The 22,580-nt window shown below is 40.2% G+C and overlaps 2 protein-coding genes across 7 annotated transcripts in view; one reads left to right on the plus strand and one right to left on the minus strand.

Annotated features, from left to right (window-relative positions):
- tmem30c (transmembrane protein 30C) overlaps window positions 1–22,580 on the plus strand; it is a 60,461-nt gene that overhangs the window by 18,815 nt on the left and 19,066 nt on the right. For 3 of the 4 annotated variants that reach the window (XR_009802927.1, XR_009802929.1, XR_009802930.1), the window contains exons 8-9: window positions 5,148–5,355; window positions 16,530–16,609. The gene's annotated coding sequence lies outside the window, so the exon portion shown is untranslated. Of the gene's footprint in view, window positions 1–5,147; window positions 5,356–16,529; window positions 16,610–16,849; window positions 16,983–22,580 lie in introns of those variants that run through there. The other variant, XR_009802928.1, reaches the window with a different exon arrangement.
- dcbld2 (discoidin, CUB and LCCL domain containing 2) overlaps window positions 1–22,580 on the minus strand; it is a 50,347-nt gene that overhangs the window by 9,453 nt on the left and 18,314 nt on the right. For all 3 annotated transcript variants that reach the window (XM_061879364.1, XM_061879365.1, XM_061879363.1), the window contains exons 4-9: window positions 20,542–20,593; window positions 20,397–20,469; window positions 8,567–8,700; window positions 8,443–8,483; window positions 5,123–5,338; window positions 85–209 (exon numbers count right to left, since the gene is read on the minus strand). In XM_061879364.1, coding sequence (XP_061735348.1) covers window positions 85–209; window positions 5,123–5,338; window positions 8,443–8,483; window positions 8,567–8,700; window positions 20,397–20,469; window positions 20,542–20,593 — 641 coding nt within the window. The remainder of the gene's footprint in view (window positions 1–84; window positions 210–5,122; window positions 5,339–8,442; window positions 8,484–8,566; window positions 8,701–20,396; window positions 20,470–20,541; window positions 20,594–22,580) is intronic.

The following is a 22,580-nucleotide window of genomic DNA, read 5'->3' on the forward strand; positions in this document are numbered from 1 at the left end:
CTCTAAGTGTGCGCCCTTGTAGCCTACTAAAGAGCTCTTTTTTTTATCAATTAAATTTGAGCCGACTGCTGCTGTGCTTGTTACCGTGTCTTGTGTAGCGTTGGCCTCCTTGTAGCACAGCCACTGCTGGCCGTCCTGACTGTAGAGGACGCGGTACGCCGAAACGTAGTACTGGTACTCCCTCAGCGTGGAGCCTGTGGTGGTGATGCCTTCATGGACATATGGGAAAGAAGAAACAAAACGTCATTTTACTGTAAAGGCGCTTAAGCATACACTGCAAAAACACTGGTCAAAGATCCTCTATATGATAGAAACCGGTTAATTGTTTTAAGCACCAACTACAAAGATGTTCTGTACGACAGGAGTATTTTTAAGATCTACTGTAAAAAGACTGGTAAAAATAATCCTCAATACAGTATGACACAGACACTGCTGTTTTAAGGACTCTACAGAAATAAACACTAGCCAAAGATCCTCTATATCAGCAGCGCTATGCTATTTCTATAAACACTGGTCAAAGATCCTCTAAAACAAGAGTGTTTGCCTATTTTTTGAACACCTACAGTAAAAAAAAATTGGTCAAAGATCCTCTATATCAGGGGTCGGCAATCCAAAATGTTGAAAGAGCCATATTGGACCAAAAATACAAAAACAAATCTAGTCTGAGCCGCAAAAAATTAAAAGCCATATTATATACAGATAGTGTGTCATGAGATATAAATTGAATTATGAGGACTTAAAGGAAACTAAATGAGCTCAAATATAGCTACAAATGAGACATAATGATGCAATATGTACATATAGCTAGCCTAAATAGCATGTTAGCATCAATTAGCTTGCAGTCATGCAGTGACCAAATATGTCTGATTAGCACACTCCACATAAGTCAATAACATCAACAAAACTCACCTTTATGAATTCATGCACAACATTATAAATTTGGTGGACAAAATCAGACAGAAAAAGAAGTGGCATAAATCATGTCTCAGAAAGTCGGAGAAAGTTATGCATGTAAACAAACTAGGGTGAGTTCAAGGACGGCCAAAATTAGTAGGACAAAATGGCGCTCGCCAAATACTCGAATCAGTGAAGCATGTTTAATATAAACAGTGTGCTTTATAGCAGTTAAGGAGTTTTGTGTCATGTTTGTCCTCCTACAGAAACCAAATGAAAACAAAAAATATGTTTTTCCCCCTCATCATTTCCATTTTTCATATATTTTTGAAAAAGCTCCAGAGAGCCAATAGAGCGGTGCTAAAGAGCCGCATGCGGCTCCAGAGCCGTGGGTTGCCGACCCCTGCTCTATATGATAGAAACGGCTTTTTTAAGCACTTACCACAAATATGTTCTATAGGATAGAGGGTTGTGCTATTTTTGAATATCTACTGAAAAAATACCAGTTAAAAAAATTATCTGTGACACAGACACTGCTGTTTTAAGGGCTTTACAGAAATAAACGCTAGCCAAAGATCCTCTGAATCAGCAGCGCTGTGCTATTTCTAAAAACCTACTGCAAAAACACTGGTCAAAGATCCTCTATAACAGGGGTCGGCAACCTTTACCACTCAAAGAGCCATGTTGACCCGTTTCACAAAATAAACAGGACAATGGGAGCCACAAAACTCTTTTGAAATTTAAAATGAAATAACGCAGCATAATGAGTTTTTTTTTTGCTTTGTGCTATGTGTAAACCAGGGGTCTTAGACACCCGGCCCGTGACTTTTACATGAATTCCGCTTTACAGCATTACACTTCTCAAACCTCCCAAATTTTTCGGGAGGTTCCGGAATCCTCAAAGCAACCATTCTCGTGAATATCTGCTGATGGTCACTCAGATAACAATGATAAGGGCGTGCTATGAAGCCACTGCCTTTGACGCCTTCTACAACATGTACAAGCAGCTTGCCAGCCCAGTAGCATGTTGTATGTGGCTTCCACAGATACACGTACAGGACTGCAAGGCATACTTGGTCAACAGCTATACAGGCCACACTGAAGGTTGTGATATAAACAGCTTTAACACTCTTATTAATATGTGCCACACTGTGAACCCACACCAAACAAGAATGACAAACACATTTCGGGAGAACATCCTCACAGTACGACAACATAAACGCAACACAACAGATACCAAGAATCCTTGGCATCCATGACTCTTCCTGACTATACTATACACCACCCTGCTTGCACCAAACCCCGCCCCCCCACCCCCCTCCGTGCATCGGTTGAGGTGGGCGGGGTTGGGGGTGCGGGGGTGTATAATATAGCCAGGAAGAGTCATGGATGCAAAGGATTCTGGGTAATTGATACGTTGCGTTTGTGTTGTGTTACTGTGAGGATGTTCTCCCGAAATGTGTATATGACAGACACTGCTGTTTTAAGGACTCTAGAGAAATACGCTAGTCAAAGATCCTTTATATCAGCAGCGCTGTGCTATAACAAGAGTGTTGGGCTATTTTTGAACACTTACTGCATACATTTGTCAAAGATCCTCTATAACAAGAGTGTTGGGCTATTTTTTAAGATCTACGGTATAAACACTGGTCAAAGATCCTCTATAACAAGAGTATCGGCTATTTTTGAAGACCTACTGTATAAACTTTGGTCAAAGATTCTCTATAACAAGAGTGTTGGGCTGTTTTTTGAAAACCTACTGCAAAAACGTCGGTCAACGATCCTCCATATGACAGAAACAGCTGGTTTATTGACAAAATGCAAACTTGCAACTTGTCAAAAATTGGTGTTTTTAAGAACTTTGGATTAACACTAGAATCCAGCCAAAAATCCACTGATGGGATGGCTCTGCTGTTTTAGGGACCAACAGCAAAGAAAACCTAGTCAACGATCTTCTATGCGACAGGAGCGCTCTGCCGCTTTTAATGACCAATCGCCAAAATGCTGGTCAATAACTTCTATATGAAACGGACACTGCTGTTTTTAGGAATCTACAGCAAAAACACCAGATAAATATCCTCTACATATCTGAAACGTTGACAAACTGCAAAAACGCTGGTCAAAAATCTATTATAATACACAGACACTGCTGTTTTTAGGAATCTATAGCAAAAAATAATAATCAGCCAAACATTGTCTTATGTGAGCGCAAGGCTCTGCTGTTCTATGGACCAACTGCAAAAAATACACCAGTCAAAATCCTCTTTATGACAGGATCAGGTGGCTATTTTTGAAGACCAATTGCACAAACGCTGCTGTTTTTAGAACTCTATAGCAAACAAAAACTAGCCAAAGAGTCTTTATTATGTTAGCACAGGGCTCTGCTGTTTTAGGGAACAAATTTTTAAAAAAAAGCGCTAGTCAAAGATCCTCTATACCAGTGGTCCGTGACGCATTTGCTACCAGGCCGCGCAGAAACAATTCATAAACTACCGCATTTTCTCCAACATAATTTTCGCCTGTCCCACTAAACACACCAATAACTTGTTCATAGATGTATGTTACAACTCCTGACAGAAGTTACCATTGATGCACATTAATGAACATATCAAATGTTAATGTGCCAAACTGCAGCCCAAGGCTAATTTCCATCTGCAGGATTTTGATCATATTCAATAAAATTAATGATATAAAAGCATGTGGTAATCACATTTTAACAAATAAATCTTAGGCTTAGGTCAGGCTGATCAGAAAAATAAGTACTAACCAAATAAACCATAAATTTACATACCAATATGTATTATGTTATGCTAAATAAATAAAATAAATTAATAATAAATATGTTTATTGACTAAACTCTGGCCCCATGGTTAAGAAACACCATACATAGTATATGCTATCATATGCTGGTATTTTAATTTTCCTGAGGGAACTTTCCTGAAGGAATCAACAAAGTACTATCTATCTATCCATCCAATGTGCTGGAGACCATCTCTTCGCAAAAGAAACATGCCCAGAGCTCCCACTAATCATTCTCATTTTTTTTCTGTTTTCATCTGTCACACGTGGAAAGCCGGTCGGTGAAAATAATGCATACATTAAACCGGTGGAAAAAAGGTTGGGGATCCCTGCTCTGTACAACAAGATTGTTATTTTTGAAAACCTACCGCAAAAAATGTAGTCAAAGATCCCCTACATAACGATTTGCTATTTTTGAAGACCTATAGCAAACACGCTAATCAAATATTTTCTATAGAGCAGGAGCAATGTGCTATTTTTGAAGACCAACTGAAAACACCCTCATCAAAGATCCTCTATATCAGGGTTGTCAAACTCATTTTCATTGAGGACCACATCGCAGTCATTGAGTTGCCCTCAGAGGGCAGCTCCTGAGTAATTTATATATATGCATATATATATATATATATATATATATTTTTTTTTTTTTCATAAACTGCAAAAATATTAAAATTTTACTTTAAAAACTGGCAGCTCAGTCACTCACCAGAATTTTACAGTAAAAGCAATTGTTTTTTTACAGCATATACAAAAATGGAATAAATAGAAAAACACTAACACTGTTTTTTGACATAAATTTCAAGCAACAGAGCTGCCAGTTTGTTTGTTTACCGTAAAATCTTGTTTTATTGTTTTTTTGGTTTGTTTTTTAATGTCTTGGTGTCTTACTGTATATGGAAAAAAAACAGGACCAAAGTTTATTTAACAGTAAAAAACTCAGTCGGCGGAATTTGACCGTAAATCTATTGTCAATTTTACAGTCTACAATTTGATTGATAATTTGTTTTGAAATCATAAGTCAAGCTGATATTAAAGTACAGCATTGATCTTTATTTGAACAAAAAATATTTTTGGAATACATGATTATGTAATATTTAGATTTTGATAATATTGAATTTTAAAATATATGCAGTACATGAGTTTTCATGTCAAGGGAAAGAACAAATATATTTAGTGAGAAAAGCTTAAGCATTTTATTATAGCATATTATTTCCAGGCTTTTGCGGGCCACCCAAAATAATGTGACGGGCCGAATTTGGCCCCCAGGCCTTGTGTTTGACACCTGTGCTCTATATGACAGGTATACTGTTCGAAAGATTTTCCATATGACTCAGGCACTGCTGTTGTTGGGAATCGTAGCCAAAACACTATCCAAAGATCCTCTATTATGACAGGAGCACTCTGCTGTTTTTTGCCTGCTGTCACCTACCAGTGATCCTTTTCTGTCTCTTCAGGTCCACCTGCAGCCATTGCTGTTGGTCGCAGCGTGACGGCCCCCAAGGCAGCCCCGCCTTTTTTAGCCGCGCCCCCGACGCCGCCCACACGCTGCGCTGGCCGGCCATGTTGTTCCACTCCCACACGGACGAGGCGGAGATCTGAATGTCCGCCACGCCGCCGGACTCTAACCCCAAAGTTCCATAGCAGCCTGGCGAGAAAGAGGAAGTAAGTGTATGTTGAAGAGGTTCATTTAGCCTACTGATGTGTATTTATAAATGGTTGATTTATATAGGCAAGTAAGGTAAAGTTGTGTACCTTGCTTCTGCAGCCTTCATCAGAGGTGTCACGTGATGTTAGCGTGACAACTCTGTGACGTGTTATATGGATTTGTGGTGGGACGGCGTTGTCCCCTGGCGTGCGCCTGGGGTAGGGCGGGGCACCCCCCTGTCGTCTGGATGTCTACCAAACGACCGGGGGCAGCCCTGCAGGGACTTCAGACCCCCAGACCTTGGGGATGGTGTGGCGAAATTGGGAAAGTGGCCGTGCCAGCAATCTGAGGGTTACTGGTTCAATCCCCACCTTCTATCATCCTAGTCACGTCCGTTGTGTCCTTGAGCAAGACACTTCACCTTTGCTCCTGATGGGTCCTGGTTAGCGCCTTGCATGGCAGCTCCCGCCATCAGTGTGTGAATGGGTGAATCAAAATAGTGTCAAAGCGCTTTGAGTTCCTTAAAAAGGTAGAAAAGCGCTATACAAATATAACCAATTTACCATTTTACATGCTTTTTTTTTTTTTGCCGTACTATAATATAACGATGCGTACCATATTTTTCGGATTATAAATCGCTCCGGCCGAAAATGCATAACAAAGAAGGAAAAAAACATATGTACGTCGCACTGTATAAGTCGCATTTTGGAGGAAATTTATTTGATAAAATCCAACACCAAGAATAGACATTTGAAAGGCAATTTAAAATAGATAAAGAATAGTGAACAACAGGCTGAATAAGTGTACGTTATATGACGCACAAAAAACCAACTGAGAAGGTGCCTGGTATGTTTACGTAATGTATTATGGTAAGAGTCATTCAAATAACTATAACATATAGAACATGCTATACGTTTACCAAACAATCTGTCACTCCTAATCGATAAATCCCATGAACTCTTCCTCGATGTCGCTTCTAAACAACTCTTCCAACTCCAAAATATGTACCGCTTCCTCTTGTCGTTTTCTGCTGCATATTTCACTACGTCCATCTTGTAATCTGCAGTACATGATTCCTTTTCGGTGCCATTTTTGTTCAGCCCTTCTCAGTTTTTATAAGTTACCGCCAACGATGAAATGATCCATTTTAATAACTACGGCAGTAGCATATAGCAGTTAGCATTCAATGACCCACAATTCACTTCTGCCATGGTCCTACCCTGCCGAATTGTTATTGGTTCACGTGTGTGACGATTGCTGATATTTTCTTTGTCTCTTCCGCGAATGAGATGAATAATATTATTTTATATTTCACAGTAATGTGTTAATAATTTCACACATAAGTCGCTCCGGAGTATATGTTGCACCAAACCATGAAAAAAACTGCGACTTATAGTCTGAAAAATACGGTATTTAGACCTAGGCTTAACAAGAAAAAAACGGTGGGTTGTGTCTTTTGATGTTAAGAAGGATACAATGTCATGCTGAGATGTACTAACAACAATTGTATAGTCAAAGACTGTCGACAGGGACGAAGGATTCTACCAACTATCCCACACCTGGGGCCCTAGTCCTGCAGGGCCGTTTTGTAGACATCCAGACGATAGGGGGGCGCCCCGCCCTACCCCTGGCGCACGCCATGGGACACAGCCATCCCACCACTTCAGGTGGGATGGAAAAATCCATATAACACGTCACGCTAACATCACGTGACACCTCTGATGAAGGCTGCAGAAGCAAGGTAACCGAAAATTGTCAGGTACAAAACTTTACCTTAATACCCTATATAATTAAATCAATAATTTATTTTTTTTTTAAAAAAAGGAAGTGTGTTGCGTTAATGCTTTAGGTCAGGGGTGTGAAACTCAATTTACCTGGGGGCAACTGGATGCAAAAACTAAGTGAGGCTGGGCCGCAAGAAAAGATTTCTTATAAAAATCTAACATGCACTTTTTAATGAATTCGCCTTCTTTAAATGGCTTCCCCGCCCTAGCAACATACTTGCCAACTCTCGCGATCTTTCCGGGAAACACCCGAATATCAGTGCCTCTCCCGACAATCTCCCGGGGTAATCATTCTCCCGGTTTTAACTCGGACAACAATATTAAGGGCGTGCCGTGATGGCACTGCCTATAGTGTCCTCTACAACCTGCCGTCTCGTCCGCTTTTCTACCATACAAACAGTGTGCCGGCCCAGTCACATATTGTATGAGACTTCTGCAGACCCACGAAAGTGCGGCCCAGTCACATATTGTATGAGACTTCTGCAGACCCACGAAAGTGACTGCAAGACATACTTGATCAACAGCCATACAGGTCACACTGAGGGGGGCCGTATAAACAACTTAATCACTGTTACAAATATGCGCCACACTATGAACCCACACCAAACAAGATTGACAAACACATTTTGGGAGAACATCGGCACCGTAACACAACATAAACACAACAGAACAAACACCTAGAATCCAATGCAGCCCTAACTCTTCCGGGCTACAATAGGGGGCAGAGTTGAGGGGGGAATGGTGTATTTTGCAGCCCGGAAGAGTTAGGGCTGCATGGGATTCTGGGTATTTGTTCTGTTGTATTTATGTTGTGTTACGGTGCCGATGTTCTCCTGAAGTGTGTTTGTCATTCTTGTTTGGTGTGGGTTCACAGTGTGGCACATATTTTTGTAACAGTGTTAACGTTGTTTATACGGCTACCCTCAGTGTGACCTGTATGGCTGTTGATCAACTATGTCTCACAGTCGCTTACTGCGTCTACAGAGGCCAAATACAACGTGGCTTGGCTGGCACACTGTTTGTAAAGGTTGTAGAGGACGTTAAAGGCAGTGCCTCCACGGTGCCCCCTTAATATTGTTGTTTGGGTGAAATTCTGGAGAATGATTACCCCTGGAGGGGCACTGAAAATTGGGAGTCTCCTGGAAAAATTAAGGGTATACAAGTATGACGCTGTAAATCGCCATTCATATAAAACTTGCAGCCCGCACCAACATTAAATTTTCACATCAAGGTGCGGGCCGCAAAATAACGTCTCGGGCCGCGTGTTTGAGACCCCTGTATTAGGTGGTTGTAAAAACTGCTGAGGAAGCATAAACTTACCGTTGGTCCTGAAGGTGAAGAGACTGTTGGACAGGAGTCCTCTGAAGGACAATTCAAGTCAGATAAGTTGATTCTTATTGTAATCGTAAAAAATAAACAGTGAGGGAGGTTTGTCCGGTCTCACCCAGTGGACGTGACGTTGTTAGCCAGTGTGCCCTCGTACAGCGGGATGCCCTTGCTGCTCACCACGTTGATCCTTCCACCCACCGCGTTGGACACCACGCCCGCGTGGACGGCGGCCACACACAGAGGGGACGACTGGACGGGGGAGGTAACGGAGTCCGGTTATAGACACAGGCTAAGACAGCCCTTCTCAAATAGTGGGGCAGACCCCACTGGAGGGGCACGGTGCGTGGGACTTCGGGGGAACATGCTTTATTTTCTTGCCATACTATAATCATGATGCTTATTTAGACCTTGGCTTCACAAGAAAAAAATGGTTGGTTGTGTCCTTTGATGTTAATATGGATACAATGTCATGCTGAGGTGTACTTACAACTACTGTATAGATAATTAATTATATTTATAGTTTCTTCAAACAGAAAATCCTTGTCCTTTAATCGGAGAAACAGTAAGGAGGTTTGAGGTTGTGGATTAGGAAATGTTGGCATCGCATGCCGCCTTGCTTGCAAAGACATAGCATCTGTAAAGCTGAAGCGTGCTGTTGTATTCGGTCATAGGAGGGACAAATACTGGCAACGGAAATAAGCACATTCCTTTGATCAACTGGATTTAATGCAACCAAAGTTGAATCTGGATCAGAATCCTGATCCAACTTGTGGCTTGACATTTAGACCCTGACTCAATATTGCATTGAGTATTGCATACAAATTAACAGACCTGTTTTTGGGTGCTGTTTTTAAGACCCTTCTGCAAAAAGCAATAGTCAGAGTTACTCTATATTATCCTCCCAAGAACCAGTGAAATTTGGTTTTGGTTTTAGTCTGGTTAATTGAAGAAAAATAGCACTGTTATACAAAACACAAAAGAGGACCATGTTTTTTGGTGATTATAACAGGATCACTTTGCTGTTTTTAACAACTTACTACCAAAAATGACAGTCTCTCTATATCCTCCTGAGAAGCAGTGTCCACTGCAGTGGACATTGTTTTTTGGTCTATTTTAAAAAATGAAGAAAAAAAATAGCCCTGCTTTAAAATGGTCAACTGCTGTGGACAATTGTTTTCAGGAGGATATGCTGCTGTTTTTAACTACCTACCGCCAAAAATGCTAGTCAAAGAGCTGGAATATCCTCCCAAGACTCAGCGTCCACTGCAGTGGACATTTGCCAAAGTTAAGTTTCAAATGTTTCAACAAAATAGCCCTGTTATACAAAACACAAATGTCCACTGCAGTATATGCTCATTTTGGGGATTACAACAGGATCACTATGCTGTTTTTAAGAACTTACTTCCAAAAATGACAATTAAAGAGCCTCTATATCCTCCTGAGAATGAGTGTCCACTACAGTGGACATTGGTTTTTTGGTATATTTAAAAAAATGAAGACGAAAAATAGCCCTGCTTTAAAAAGGTCTACTGCAGTGGACAATAGTTTTCAGGAGGATATGCTGCTGTTTTTAACTACCTACCGCCAAAAATGCAAGTCAAAGAACCGGAATGTCCTCCCAAGACTCAGCGTCCACTGCAGTCGACATTTGCCAAAGTTAAGTTCCAAACAAAAATAGCCCTGTTATAGCTGGTTGTCAGTAGGATATAACAGGAACTCTGTGCTGTTTTTAGGAACCTAGTCAAAGTTCCGAAAAATCTTACTGTGAATTTGTTTCCACTGCAGTGGACATTTGTATTTGGTCTGTATTTGTCAGCGACACATTTCACAACAAAAAATGCTTTGTTAAACAATACACAAATGTCCACTGCAGAGGACATTTTGGTCTAGATATTCAAAGAAAAAAAAAGTTCCACTAAAGATCCTCAACGTTAGAAAATCTGCCGTTTTTTAAGAATGGACAACTGGTCAAATGAGATGCAATTGGACATTTGAAATTAACTTAAAGCAAAATTTTAAAAACAAGACAATTTAATTTTTGAATATATGTTTTTTGGTTTTGGGCTTTTATAAACAGTACTGATTTTGGAATAGGATACTTTTTTATGATGTCCTCAAAAAAAAAAAAAAATTTCCTTAACATCGTCAAAACTAAACCCATGTTGATGAAAATGTACCATAGACTTAACAATTACAAAATTAAAAAAAAGTGTAATAACAGATTTTGCTCAGATTTTACACTAATGTTGGTCTGTCCCTGCATTTTGTGCGGATTCAGCAAAACACTTTAAAGTTACAGTAATAGAACGTATTGTGCTGTGTGAGAACTTTCAAGTCAGTCCCCCATGTGTTTGCCAGATAGATAACAGCACAGTCGAGGTGCATGTTTTGGCACATCTTCACCTTTTCGTGTGCAGCGGTTTAGGAGTAGTAGTAGAAGATCTACAAGAAAAAGTGTGTTATATTTATAGAGGCTGATATTGTTGTGGTGTCTCAGCGGCAGTGCACACGTGAGTCAGGGCCATCAGTCGCTTACCGACCTTCGCCCTGCGGAAAATGGCCGCGCATGAGTCGGTGTGATGTCACACACTGCAGCTTGTCTCAGGTAGTGAATCATGGCCGCCGGCTGCATTCCAGCGTGAATGTGCTGCCGCGTCAACAAAAGCCTGATTCCACAAGAGCCTAACAGCTGTTGGGAGTGAGGCTAAGTTGTGGGGTTTTTTTTTTTTAGGTTTTATGAGTTTGTTGGCCGGGCGCTGGCGACTCTGTTGAGTAAGGAACATGTTTGCACACATGTATTCAGTCACGTGCAGGCCCCAAGCAATCAACACATGCACAGTGACTACTTTTAAAAAGTAAAACCACTTCAGCAGGAATATTTAACGAGCTGGAGAACCAGAGGGGGGCAGACTTCACTCTTTGGGGCGGCATAGCTCGGTTGGTAGAGCGGCCATGCCAACAACTTGAGGGTTCCAGGTTCCATTCCCGCTTCCGCCATCCTAGTCACTGCCGTTGTGTCCTTGGGCAAGACACTTTACCCAGCTGCTCCCAGTGCCACCCACTCTGGTTTAATTGTAAATTAGATATTGGACTTCACGGTGTAAAGCGCTTTGAGTCACTAGAGAAAAAGCGCTATATAAATATAATTTCACTTCACTTTACTATTAACATGATGTATATACTATATCACTATTTACATAATTTATATACTATAGCACTATTTAAATGATTTATATACTCTATAACTATTTACATAATTGATATACTATAACACTATTTACATGATTTATATACTATAAAACTTTTTACATAACTTATATACTGTAACACTATTTACATAATTTATATACTATAACACTATTTACATGATATATATATATATACTATAAAACTTGATGATTTATATACTATATCACTATTAACATAATTTATAACTATATCACTATTTACATGATTTTATACAATATTACTAGTAACATGATGTATACTATATCACTATTTACATGATTTAGTTTGCAGAATGGACCTGCTATCCCCGTTTGAATAAGAAAATCTCATTTCAGTAGGGGGCTTCACGGTGGAAGAGGGGTTAGTGCGTCTGCCTCACAATACAAAGTTCCTGCAGTCCTGGGTTCAAATCCAGGCTTGGGATCTTTCTGTGTGGAGTTTGCATGTTCTCCCCGTGAATGCGTGGGTTCCCTCCGGGTACTCCGGCTTCCTCCCACTTCCAAAGACATGCACCTGGGGATAGGTTGATTGGCAACACTAAAATTGGCCCTAGTGTGTGAATGTGAGTGTGAATGTTGTCTGTCTATCTGTGTTGGCCCTGCGATGAGGTGGCGACTTGTCCAGGGTGTACCCTGCCTTCCGCCCGATTGTAGCTGAGATAGGCGCCAGCGCCCCCCGCAACCCCGAAAGGGAATAAGCGGTAGAAAATGGATGGATGGATGGTTAGTTTGATCATGTTCCTCGATTGATGTACTAATATCATGTGGTTTATTTTGTACATATGTACTATCCAGAGGTACAAAGAATTGCTATTGCAACATGCAGTAGACACATGTAGAAGAGCTGTTTCTTTCATTCAAAAATTTTAGGTTAATTTGTATACTTACCAAACTCATCCCGCGGGCCGGATAAAACCTGTTCGCGGGCCTGATCCGGCCTGCGGGCCGTAAGTTTGACACCCCTGGTTTAGCTGATTGGACAGCTAGCTTCCGCAGCTAGTGGGTCCATGACGATGATTTCTGTTTTTTTCTGATCAGCCGTTTTACTGCCATGTTACAAATGCCGTTGGGAAACAATTAAGGTATGTAAACAGAACATTACTGTGGAAATATTCATTTTGCAACATATAGCTAACACGTAGCTTATGTTCTGGTGCGGCTAATTTATGTAACAAAAAAATTATTCTAAAATTGCACACGACAAGATCCCATGAGTGTGACGCCTCCATTGTCGCCATAACACACACTATGACATGTGCACAAAACTACATACATGGCATACTGTAATTTGATTTTGATATTTTTTTAACTTGATAGATTGAAAATGAACACCATTGAGTTGACTGATGAACATTATCAAATCATTCATTCAGAAAATACAAATGACAAATAAATATAAATACTATTAACCGCGACATGTAAGTGTAAAAGAACAACAACATTAGGATTTGTACATTTTCAGAATGTGCTTCTTCTATTTTTAATCACAGAAAACAATCTGAAGGTGTCTTTATTTTTAATTTATCGTGCAGGGATTTTAACAGTCCGGCCCACTTGAGAGTAGATTTTTCTCCATGTGGCCCCCGATCTAAAATGAGTTTGACACCCCTGAGCTAAACGAACTCATCAACTCCACAGTCACATTTTGGCGAATTTACTGGGTAATTTGCCAAAAACTGAAACAATACAAAAATAATGCCATTGTAAGTTAATAATACTAACACACACTCGTAAACATGTTAGGATATTAGCTAATGCTAACGACCCGAGCACGTACAAATATGCATGAAAACACTCCCACAGACATCACACATGGGACGGTTTAGTAAGTATAAAAAAGTTTATTTATATTGTAAGACTTATAAAAATAGCTTGGCGTGATGAATTAAGAATCCATTTGAGTAGAAACGCTATGGACGGCTGGAAGACTGAACGGCAATCCTACTTCCGGTTTTGAAGCACTAAATAGGACACCGCATCACCTGAAGTGAGCAAATTCGTCCAAAAGATGCTTGCATATCACAAACAATAAAACACTTTCCGAGCTCACTTGGCTTGTTTTTCATCATCATTTGTACTACGCTATCAGCGTAGAAAAAATCCATAAATTAGCCGTAGCGTCATACAAGCCGCAAAGTTCAAAGTGTAAGAAAAAAGTTGCGGCTATAGGTACCGCACCGGAGGTCAGTTCCCCAACTGAATAGCTGTAGAGGCCGATTTATAATCTTGGTACCTTTTTGCAATGGAAACATGCACACACAAAAAGTGCAGTGTAGTGTTTGTTGGAAAGGCGCATCGGACCCACCCTGCCGCCAACGCAGGAACGTGAACACACGACAAGATCCCATGAGTGTGACGCCTCCATTGTCGCCATAACACACACTATGACATGTGCACAACACACCACGACATGTACACAACATCTCGGCACTGACTCACTAAGAACGCACTGCGCTAATCCAGCCCTGCAGCTGGACTGGATTAGGAGGTCTTTTCTTTCAGGCCAAACTATTATCTCACCTCCGTTTCACCCCACTGACCCGGCCCCTCCTCTGTCCCCGAGGGGCCCCCGAAAGCCCGGCCCACTCCCGACAACTCACTCGTCCTCCCCTACAGTCATCCGGCGACGCCCCTCCTCCGGCTGCCGAGCAGGCTTGAGAATCTCGCGTTCGTGACCTCATCGCGCCCCCGCAGAGCGTCGGGTCCTTAGTCCAGGACTCGCAAACCACAAAATAAAAAAAGTCCATCATGATGACTCACAAGTACTGACCCACAGGAGGCATATGTTTTATGCTATAAAGAAGTTGCTATGATCTGTTGTGATTTATTAACCAACTGTAACTCTGTGGTCATTTCTGCTATGGCCATTCCGACTCTTGCTGAGAAAGCTTTTACATTAAAGGCCTACCGAAATGCCATTTTCCATTTTCTACCACTTATTCCCTTTCGGGGTCGCGAGGGGCGCTGGTGCCTATCTCAGCTACAATCGGGCGGAAGGCAGGGTACACCCTGGACAAGTCGCCACCTCATCGCAGGGCCAACACAGATAGACAGACAACATTCACACTCACATTCACACACTAGGACCAATTTTAGTGTTGCCAATCAACCTATCCCCAGGTGCATGTCTTTGGAAGTGGGAGGAAGCCGGAGTACCCGGAGGGAACCCACGCATTTACGGGGAGAACATGCAAACTCCACACAGAAAGATCCCGAGCCTGGATTTGAACCCAGGACTGCAGGAACTTCGTATTGTGAGGCAGACGCACTAACCCCTCTGCCACCGTGAAGCCCCCTACTGAAATGAGATTTTCTTATTTAAACGGGGATAGCAGGTCCATTCTATGTGTCATACTTGATCATTTCGCGATATTGCCATATTTTTGCTGAAAGGATTTAGTAGAGAACATCCACGATAAAGTTCGCAACTTTCGGTGCTAAGAGAAAAGCCCTGCCTCTACCGGAAGTCGCAGATGATGACGTCACATGTTGATGGCTTCTCACACATTCACATTGATTTTAACAGGAGCTATTCGGACCGAGAAAACGACAATTTCCCCATTATTTTGAGCGAGGGTGAAAGATTCGTGTTTGAGGATATTGATAGCTACGGACTACAAAAAAAAGTTTAAAAAAAAAAAAGCGATTGGGACGGATTCCGATGTTTTTAGACACATTTACTAGGATAATTCTGGGAAATCCCTTATCTTTCTATTGTGTTGCTAGTGTTTTAGTGAGTTAAATAGTACCTGATAGTCGGAAGGGTGTCTCCACGGGTGTGTTGACGCGCAGTGTCTCAGGGGAGTCTACGGCAGCTATGGACGGCACAAGCTCAGCTTTTCTCCGGTAAGAACTGACTTTTTAACCACAATTTTGCCACTGAAACTTGCTGGTTGACATGTGGTCGAGATCCATGTTGGCTTGACCGCGCTCTGATCCATAGTAACGTTTCACCTCCAGGAATTTTAAACAAGGAATCACCGTGTGTTTGTGTGGCTAAAGGCTAAAGCTTCCCAACTTCATCTTTCTACTGTGACTTCTCCAATATTAATTGAACAAATTGCAAAAGATTCAGCAACACAGATGTCCAAAATGCTGTGTAACTATGCCGTTAAAGCAGACGACATTTAGCTTTGTGTGTGCGCAGCGCTCATATTTCCTAAAAACCCGTGACGTCTTGCGTACACGTCATCATTACACGTTTTCAAGACGTAATTCCCGGGAAATTTAAAATTGCAATTTAGTAAACTAAAAAGGCCGTATTGACATGTGTTGCAATGTTAATATTTCATCATTGATATATAAACTATCAGACTGCGTGGTGGGTAGTAGTGGGTTTCAGTAGGCCTTTAAACGTCTGCAGGAATCCAAACTACAAGTTGCTATGATCTGCGGTAATGTGTTATCACACTATAATCCTCAGTGAACATCTTTCATCCGCATTTCACTCATTTTTAAGCATCCGAGCAGCATCTTTTGCTGATATTTTGCAAATAATTCACGGGGGAAATATTTGTGTGGTATCTAGAAAAGTTGGTATGATCTGCTGGGATGTATGTTTCAACTCAACATATTTCAATATCCAGGTGCAATTTAAGCAGGAATCGCAACCACTAACCACTAGGGGGCACATTTGGATCGTATCTAGGTTATTTTCTATAATGTGCTGTGACGTATTGGAATCGATGTACATGTTTCTTCTACATTCTGACACATTGACATCATATCTAAGCATTCACAGTGCAATTTCTGTAGAAATTGCAACAACTAACCCATGGGGGGTGCATTTGAGTGGCTTCAGGCTTCTGGTTTAATGTATTGACCAACTGTCTTACTCCTTACTATTTCCAGGGTCCGTACAACTTTTCCATGGCCAAATTCAAGCACTTTTTAAGGACTTCCAAGATCAACTTTCCAGTACCCTTCAAAAGGTGAAAACCAGTGTGAATCAGTCCATAGCCTTGTTGTTTGAGGTCACCAAATGCTGTCTGTCGGAAAAATATGGAAAATCTGCTAAAACCTAAGCCTAACATTTAAGCAGCATTTATTAACTGAATGTGGCATAGAAAATGAAGCAGTGTTTCTGTAGACTATTCAATGTCATTGGTGTTTGCAAACGTGTCTCCATTTGTGTTGTTTTTCACATTTCTTGTTCTTTTTCTTACTTACAGCACTCAATGACATCGAACAGCACGGACTGATTTGCACCGTATTTGTACTTGTAAATTGTACAATGTCTATTTCACTCATTTATCAACAAAACTGTTCCACATTAATATAAGGATAATAAATTAAAAAGGCAAATATTGTGTTTGTTTCAAAAACACCACAGTCATCTTTCATTAAGCATATCTAGCCTTATAACTGTGGCTATGATAGGAAATTAACAAAAAGACAAAAGTTTACTTTTTCTGCTTTCACTGAGGTAGCCAGACAAGTTAAGTAGAAAACGAAAATAATACAGCAAGAAATGCATACAACCATGTTGTGTAAAAACTACAAAATCATTAATATTAACTCAGCTCTAAGTTGTGAAAAATTTTACAAATTATACATTATATGACCTTAACAGTACAAACAAGTCCAATAATGTAGCCATTTTAATGCATTTAACCAAAACAACAAAATGTAACTTGTTTGCTATAACTGAGGGTAGTCAGACAAGTTAAGTAGAAGTGTTTTTCAACCACTGTGCCGTGGCACACTAGGGTGCCGTGATATATGATGCAACTTAACCTAATTGGTCCATAAAATAATTTTGCAAATCATTAATTAAAATCTGCAAATAATGTGTTGTTGTCTAGTGTCCGTGCTGTATAGAGCTCAGCAGGGTAACCACGTAGTACTCCATATCAGTAGGTGGCAGCAGGTAGTTAATTGCTTTGTAGAAGTCAGAATGCGTCGAGAATGGTTTGTCGTGACCCCAATATGCAGAGCACAGCGGGAGACGGTGTCCAGGTAAAAAGGTATGTAACGCTTAAACCAAAAATTAACAAAACGGAAAGGAAAAGGCAATGAAGCATAGGGATGGCTATGCAAAACAAAAGTAAAACTGAACTGGCTACAAAGTAAACAAAAATAAATGCTGGACGACAGCAAAGATTTACGGTGTGTGGAGCAGAGACGGCGTCCACAAAGTACATCCGAACATGACATGACAATCAATTTACACACAAAGAAAGAAAGCCTCCGCACAACTGAAATTGTCTTGTTTGCCAATAGAAAGCAGAGCAGGCAATAGCACTCAAAGGAAGGTGTGAAGCTGCTACAGGAAAACACCAACAAAGCAGGAAGGACCACCAAAATAATGCGCAAGACAGGAACTAAAGCACTCCACACAGGAAAACAACAACAAACTCAAAATGAGGCACGACAACCTTGTGGAGTTTAGTTTTTTTAACGTTTTTTGCTGGTGGTGTGCCTCCGTATTTTCTTTATTAAAAAAATGTGCCTTGGCTCAAAAAAGGTTGAAAAACACTGAAGTAGACAACCAAAATAATGGAGGCAAAAACACATCGAACCATGTTGGATTTCCTTTTTGCATAGTTTGCAGCAGGGTGCACGTAAAGTTGGTCCAAGTTTTATCCAAAGTTTGTATGTCATTTTCCATCCAATGTTCATTAAAACGACAACCTCTTAGCATGATGGACCGATGCACCACTGTCCTCTTGAGGGCGACACAGAGCCGTATATACAAGACAACAACATTACGTAGCGCTCGAAGCGTGTAGCTTTCATTTTTAAGGAAACCTTTTTTATTTTTGTCCATTTTATAATTACTTATTGAGTCAGACTGCCGAGAAATATGATGAACATTTCCAATCACTTCACCCAAAATTCATGCATTTTTCAAACCTTGAAAACATAACATTAAAATCCAAGCATTTTCAAGGTTTAAAGGCCTACTGAAACCCACTACTACCGACCACGCAGTCTGATAGTTTATATATCAATGATGAAATATAAGAAAGTTTCTTGTTAAAAACGTCGCGGAATGTTGACGCGTGCGCGTGACGTCACGGACTGTCAGGACATATTAGCGCAGCACCATTTGCGGCTAAAAGTAGTCTCTTTTCATCGCGGAATTAAACAGTATTCTGGACATCTGTGTTGCTGAATCTTTTGCAATTTGTTCCATTAATAACGGAGAAGTCAAAGTAGAAAGATGGAGTTGGGAAGCTTTAGCCTTTAGCCACACAAACACACGGTGTTTCCTTGTTTAAAATTCCCGGAGGTGAAGCTTTACTATGGATCAGAGCAGTCAAGCGAACATGGTTCCCGACCACTTGTCAATCAGCAGGTTTCAGTGAGAAAATTGTGTTAAAAAGTCGCCTCTTACCAGGGATCTGTGGAGTTTGCGCCGTCCTTGTATCTGCCGTGACTTCCCTCAGACACTAGCCTCAAGACACCCGTGGACAAACCCCTCCGACTATCAGGTACTATTTAATCTCTCTAAAACACTAGCAACACAATAGAAAGATAAGGGATTTCCCAGAATTATCCTAGTAAATGTGTCTAAAAACATCTGAATCCGTCCCAATGCAATCGCATTATTTCTTTTTTACTTTATTTTTAGTAGTCCATCGCTATCAATATCATCATCCACGAATCTTTCATCCTCGCTCAAATTAATGGGGAAATTGTCGTTTTCTCGTTTCGAATAGCTCTTGCTGCTGATGGCTCCCGTTATAAACAATGTGAGGACGTGAGGAGCCCTCACTCTTGTGACGTCCTCGTCTGCGACTTCCGGTAAAGGCAAGGCTTTTTTATCAGCACCAAAAGTTGCGAACGTTATTGTCTATGTTCTCTACTAAATCCTTTCAGCAAAAATATGGCAATATCGCGAAATGATCAAGTATGACACATAGAATGGATCTGCTATCCTCGTTTAAATAAGAAAATCTCATTTCAGTAGGCCTTTAAGCACCTGTACGAACCCTGCATTTCTCCCATTGGCTTTTGGACTGAGCAATGACATTATCTCACATGCAATTTTTTTCAGGAATCACAACAACTAATCCAAGGAAGACATACTTGTATGTGATCCAGGGGGTTTGAATCATTAAATACAAACGACGACTTTAAGACTTTCAACTAATTTAATATTATTTTATGAATTAATTCAGTATGACTAATATCATGGCATATTGAGGTAGATTCATTTTAATGAAAACATTGTGAGAATCACATGACCTCAGACAGCCAATCAGACAGGCTACTTATACTCAAACAGGCGGCAGCTGCCGCTCGTTAGGTAGATTGGACAGCGCTACAGAGTCACTGCAGGTCAGTAATAGTAAAATAATGCAACCTACAACATTGCCACCGCAGTTAATGATGGTTTTACTATGGCCAAGGTTTGACCGATTATTTCTAATGCAGTTATTTCCAATGGGCCAGTGATTCTCAAACTGATATGTGGGCTCCAATTTATGGCATGCCAAAGAATAACTTGATTACAGTGTTTTATCTTTTTTATTTTATACACAGTGTTACTGTTCAAAGTGTGTGTAATGTTACAATGGCCAAAAAGTATTAAACATAATTGTTAATTAAAAAAATGTTTTTACTGACTGCTATGCTACTACAATTTTAATCTTGGTCATTATGGTGATACTTGGAAAGCCATTTTTTTTGAGGTGGTGCCTGGACACAAACGTTTGAGAACCACTGCTACAGAAGATTGGAATTGTGCTACGCCTCAGCAGGTTTCCTCACCTCTCTGTATCCATTTGGTATCGTTCCGGAAATCTCCTCTGTAGACGTCAAACATCCGGCCGGACAGTATTTGCTGCAAAAAACAAACAATGAAAAATCACAATGTGCGTGGAACAACTAAGCCGAGCAAATATTGATGCCTTACCTAAACTCGGCTTGGTGGAAATCGCTACCTTTGTGCAGGCAGGTGATGAGATCTGCAAAGTACAGGCAAACACAACAATTAGCATTATGATTTCTTGCATGCAATTAGTCTGTTAAAAATGTGCTTGGAATGATAGATGGAATACATAATCTTCCAGGATGAATTACAAACAGCAAGTTGTACTTTTTTCTTTGGGGTTTTATGTTTTCTTACCAGAAAGCAAATCACACTCCAGTGCAGCTTAACAACCCTTTTGGGCCAAAAACAAGCACATAATATCACTATTTAGGCAAGCATTAACTTATCAAGGGACAATACCAGAGGAAGTAAACTAGATTGTGCTTTAAAAGTAGTCTGTGTACAGACTATATAGCAGTAAAGATTTCCTATCCACAGATAATGAGTCATTACACAGCTGGCAACACTGAGTAGCAAGACCATTGAGTCCAACGTGGTGGTAGTATCATTATGGGGGCTGCAAGAGTGCTGCCAGTAACTAGGAAAATCTAGATAACTAGATGGATTTCAACATCTACTGTAAAATTGTCCACTTTGATGGGGGAGCACCATTATCTAGTGCTGCATGAGTGCTGCTGGCAGCAAGTGTATTTAAATCAGGGGTCTGCAACCTTTGCTATCGAGACATTTTGTCGCTTATACCACTAAAAAAAAAAAAGTAGTATAGTATATACGTAAAACAGCTTATAAACTTTTAAATGTTCCTACCTTTTTTTTAATTTTACAGGAAAAAAAATGGATGCAGTTTTATATTTCTTTCGGTTTCTTATAATAAGCGTTTGTGGTTAGAGTGCCCACCGTGAGATCTGTAAGTCGAGAGTTCAGACCCTGGCCAAGTCATACCAAAGACTATGAAAATGGGACCCATTACCTCCTTGCTTGACACTCAGCATCAAGGGTTGGAATCGAGGGTAAAATCACCAAAAAGGATTACCAGGCGCGGCCACCACTGCTGCTCACTGCTCCCCTCACCTCCCAAGGGGTGATTAAGGGTGATGGGTCAAATGCAAAGAATAATTTCACCACACCTAGTGTGTGTGTGACAATCATTGGTACTTAACTTATCAATTCCTACTTTTAAAAACAGTGCATTTGTAATAAGAAATTCCCATCACATTTATTCAATTTATGAAAACCTGTGCAAAACTAAGTACCCGATAATAAAAGAGCTGGTCGGATCTCCTTGTGAGGTGGCTCGCTGCAGACAGCCAAACTTTAAAACTTTGTGCATTACTATATTTACAATAAATAAATCTATTATCAACGTTTACTAATGTCCAAATTGCGAAGCATATAAAATTCGATTATTTCCCCCACCTCTAATACTATACCTTTTCTGCACAGCTTTGATGTAAAAAAAAAATATTTACATTTAATTTCTATAAAATGAATTTTAAAATACACATTTTGCTCATATTTTTCTTATTCAATGACATTTTTACCATAAAAAAAATGTAGTTCAGAAAGTTAAGAAAACACATCATTACATAAGTTTAGTGTAAAAAAAACTTTTTCTAACAAAGACACAAATTAACTTCCACAGAAATTTTTATGTGACATAACTGTAACAGTGAAAATGTTTGAGAAATTTCAGGGGTGTTAATAGAATCTATCTGTAGGTATGTTTGTATAATTTTTAAAATGTATTAATTTAAATCAAGGGTGTTTTGTCATATGTAGCATAATCTACAAAGATTAAAAAAAGTTGCTATTTTGACATCCACTAGACACATTAAGAACAGCTGTTTCATTCAAAAATTTCAGGTTAATTTTTATACTTAGCAAACTCATCCCGCGGGCTGGATAAAACTTATTGCGGGTCTGATTCTGCCCTCGAGCCGTACGTTTGACACCCCTGATTTAAATTAAACCAGTATTATCAGATAGGTTTTGTTAAGACAATTTCAGTGATGTAAGTATAATTTTCCTGTGATAAATATTGAGAAAGTTATGATTTTTTTTAACCCGCTGAAATGGCACTAATTTATGGTCAACCTCTTCAATACAAAGTCAATGGGGCT

This window comes from Nerophis ophidion, linkage group LG19, assembly GCF_033978795.1.
Source record: "Nerophis ophidion isolate RoL-2023_Sa linkage group LG19, RoL_Noph_v1.0, whole genome shotgun sequence".
Taxonomy (NCBI): domain Eukaryota; kingdom Metazoa; phylum Chordata; class Actinopteri; order Syngnathiformes; family Syngnathidae; genus Nerophis; species Nerophis ophidion.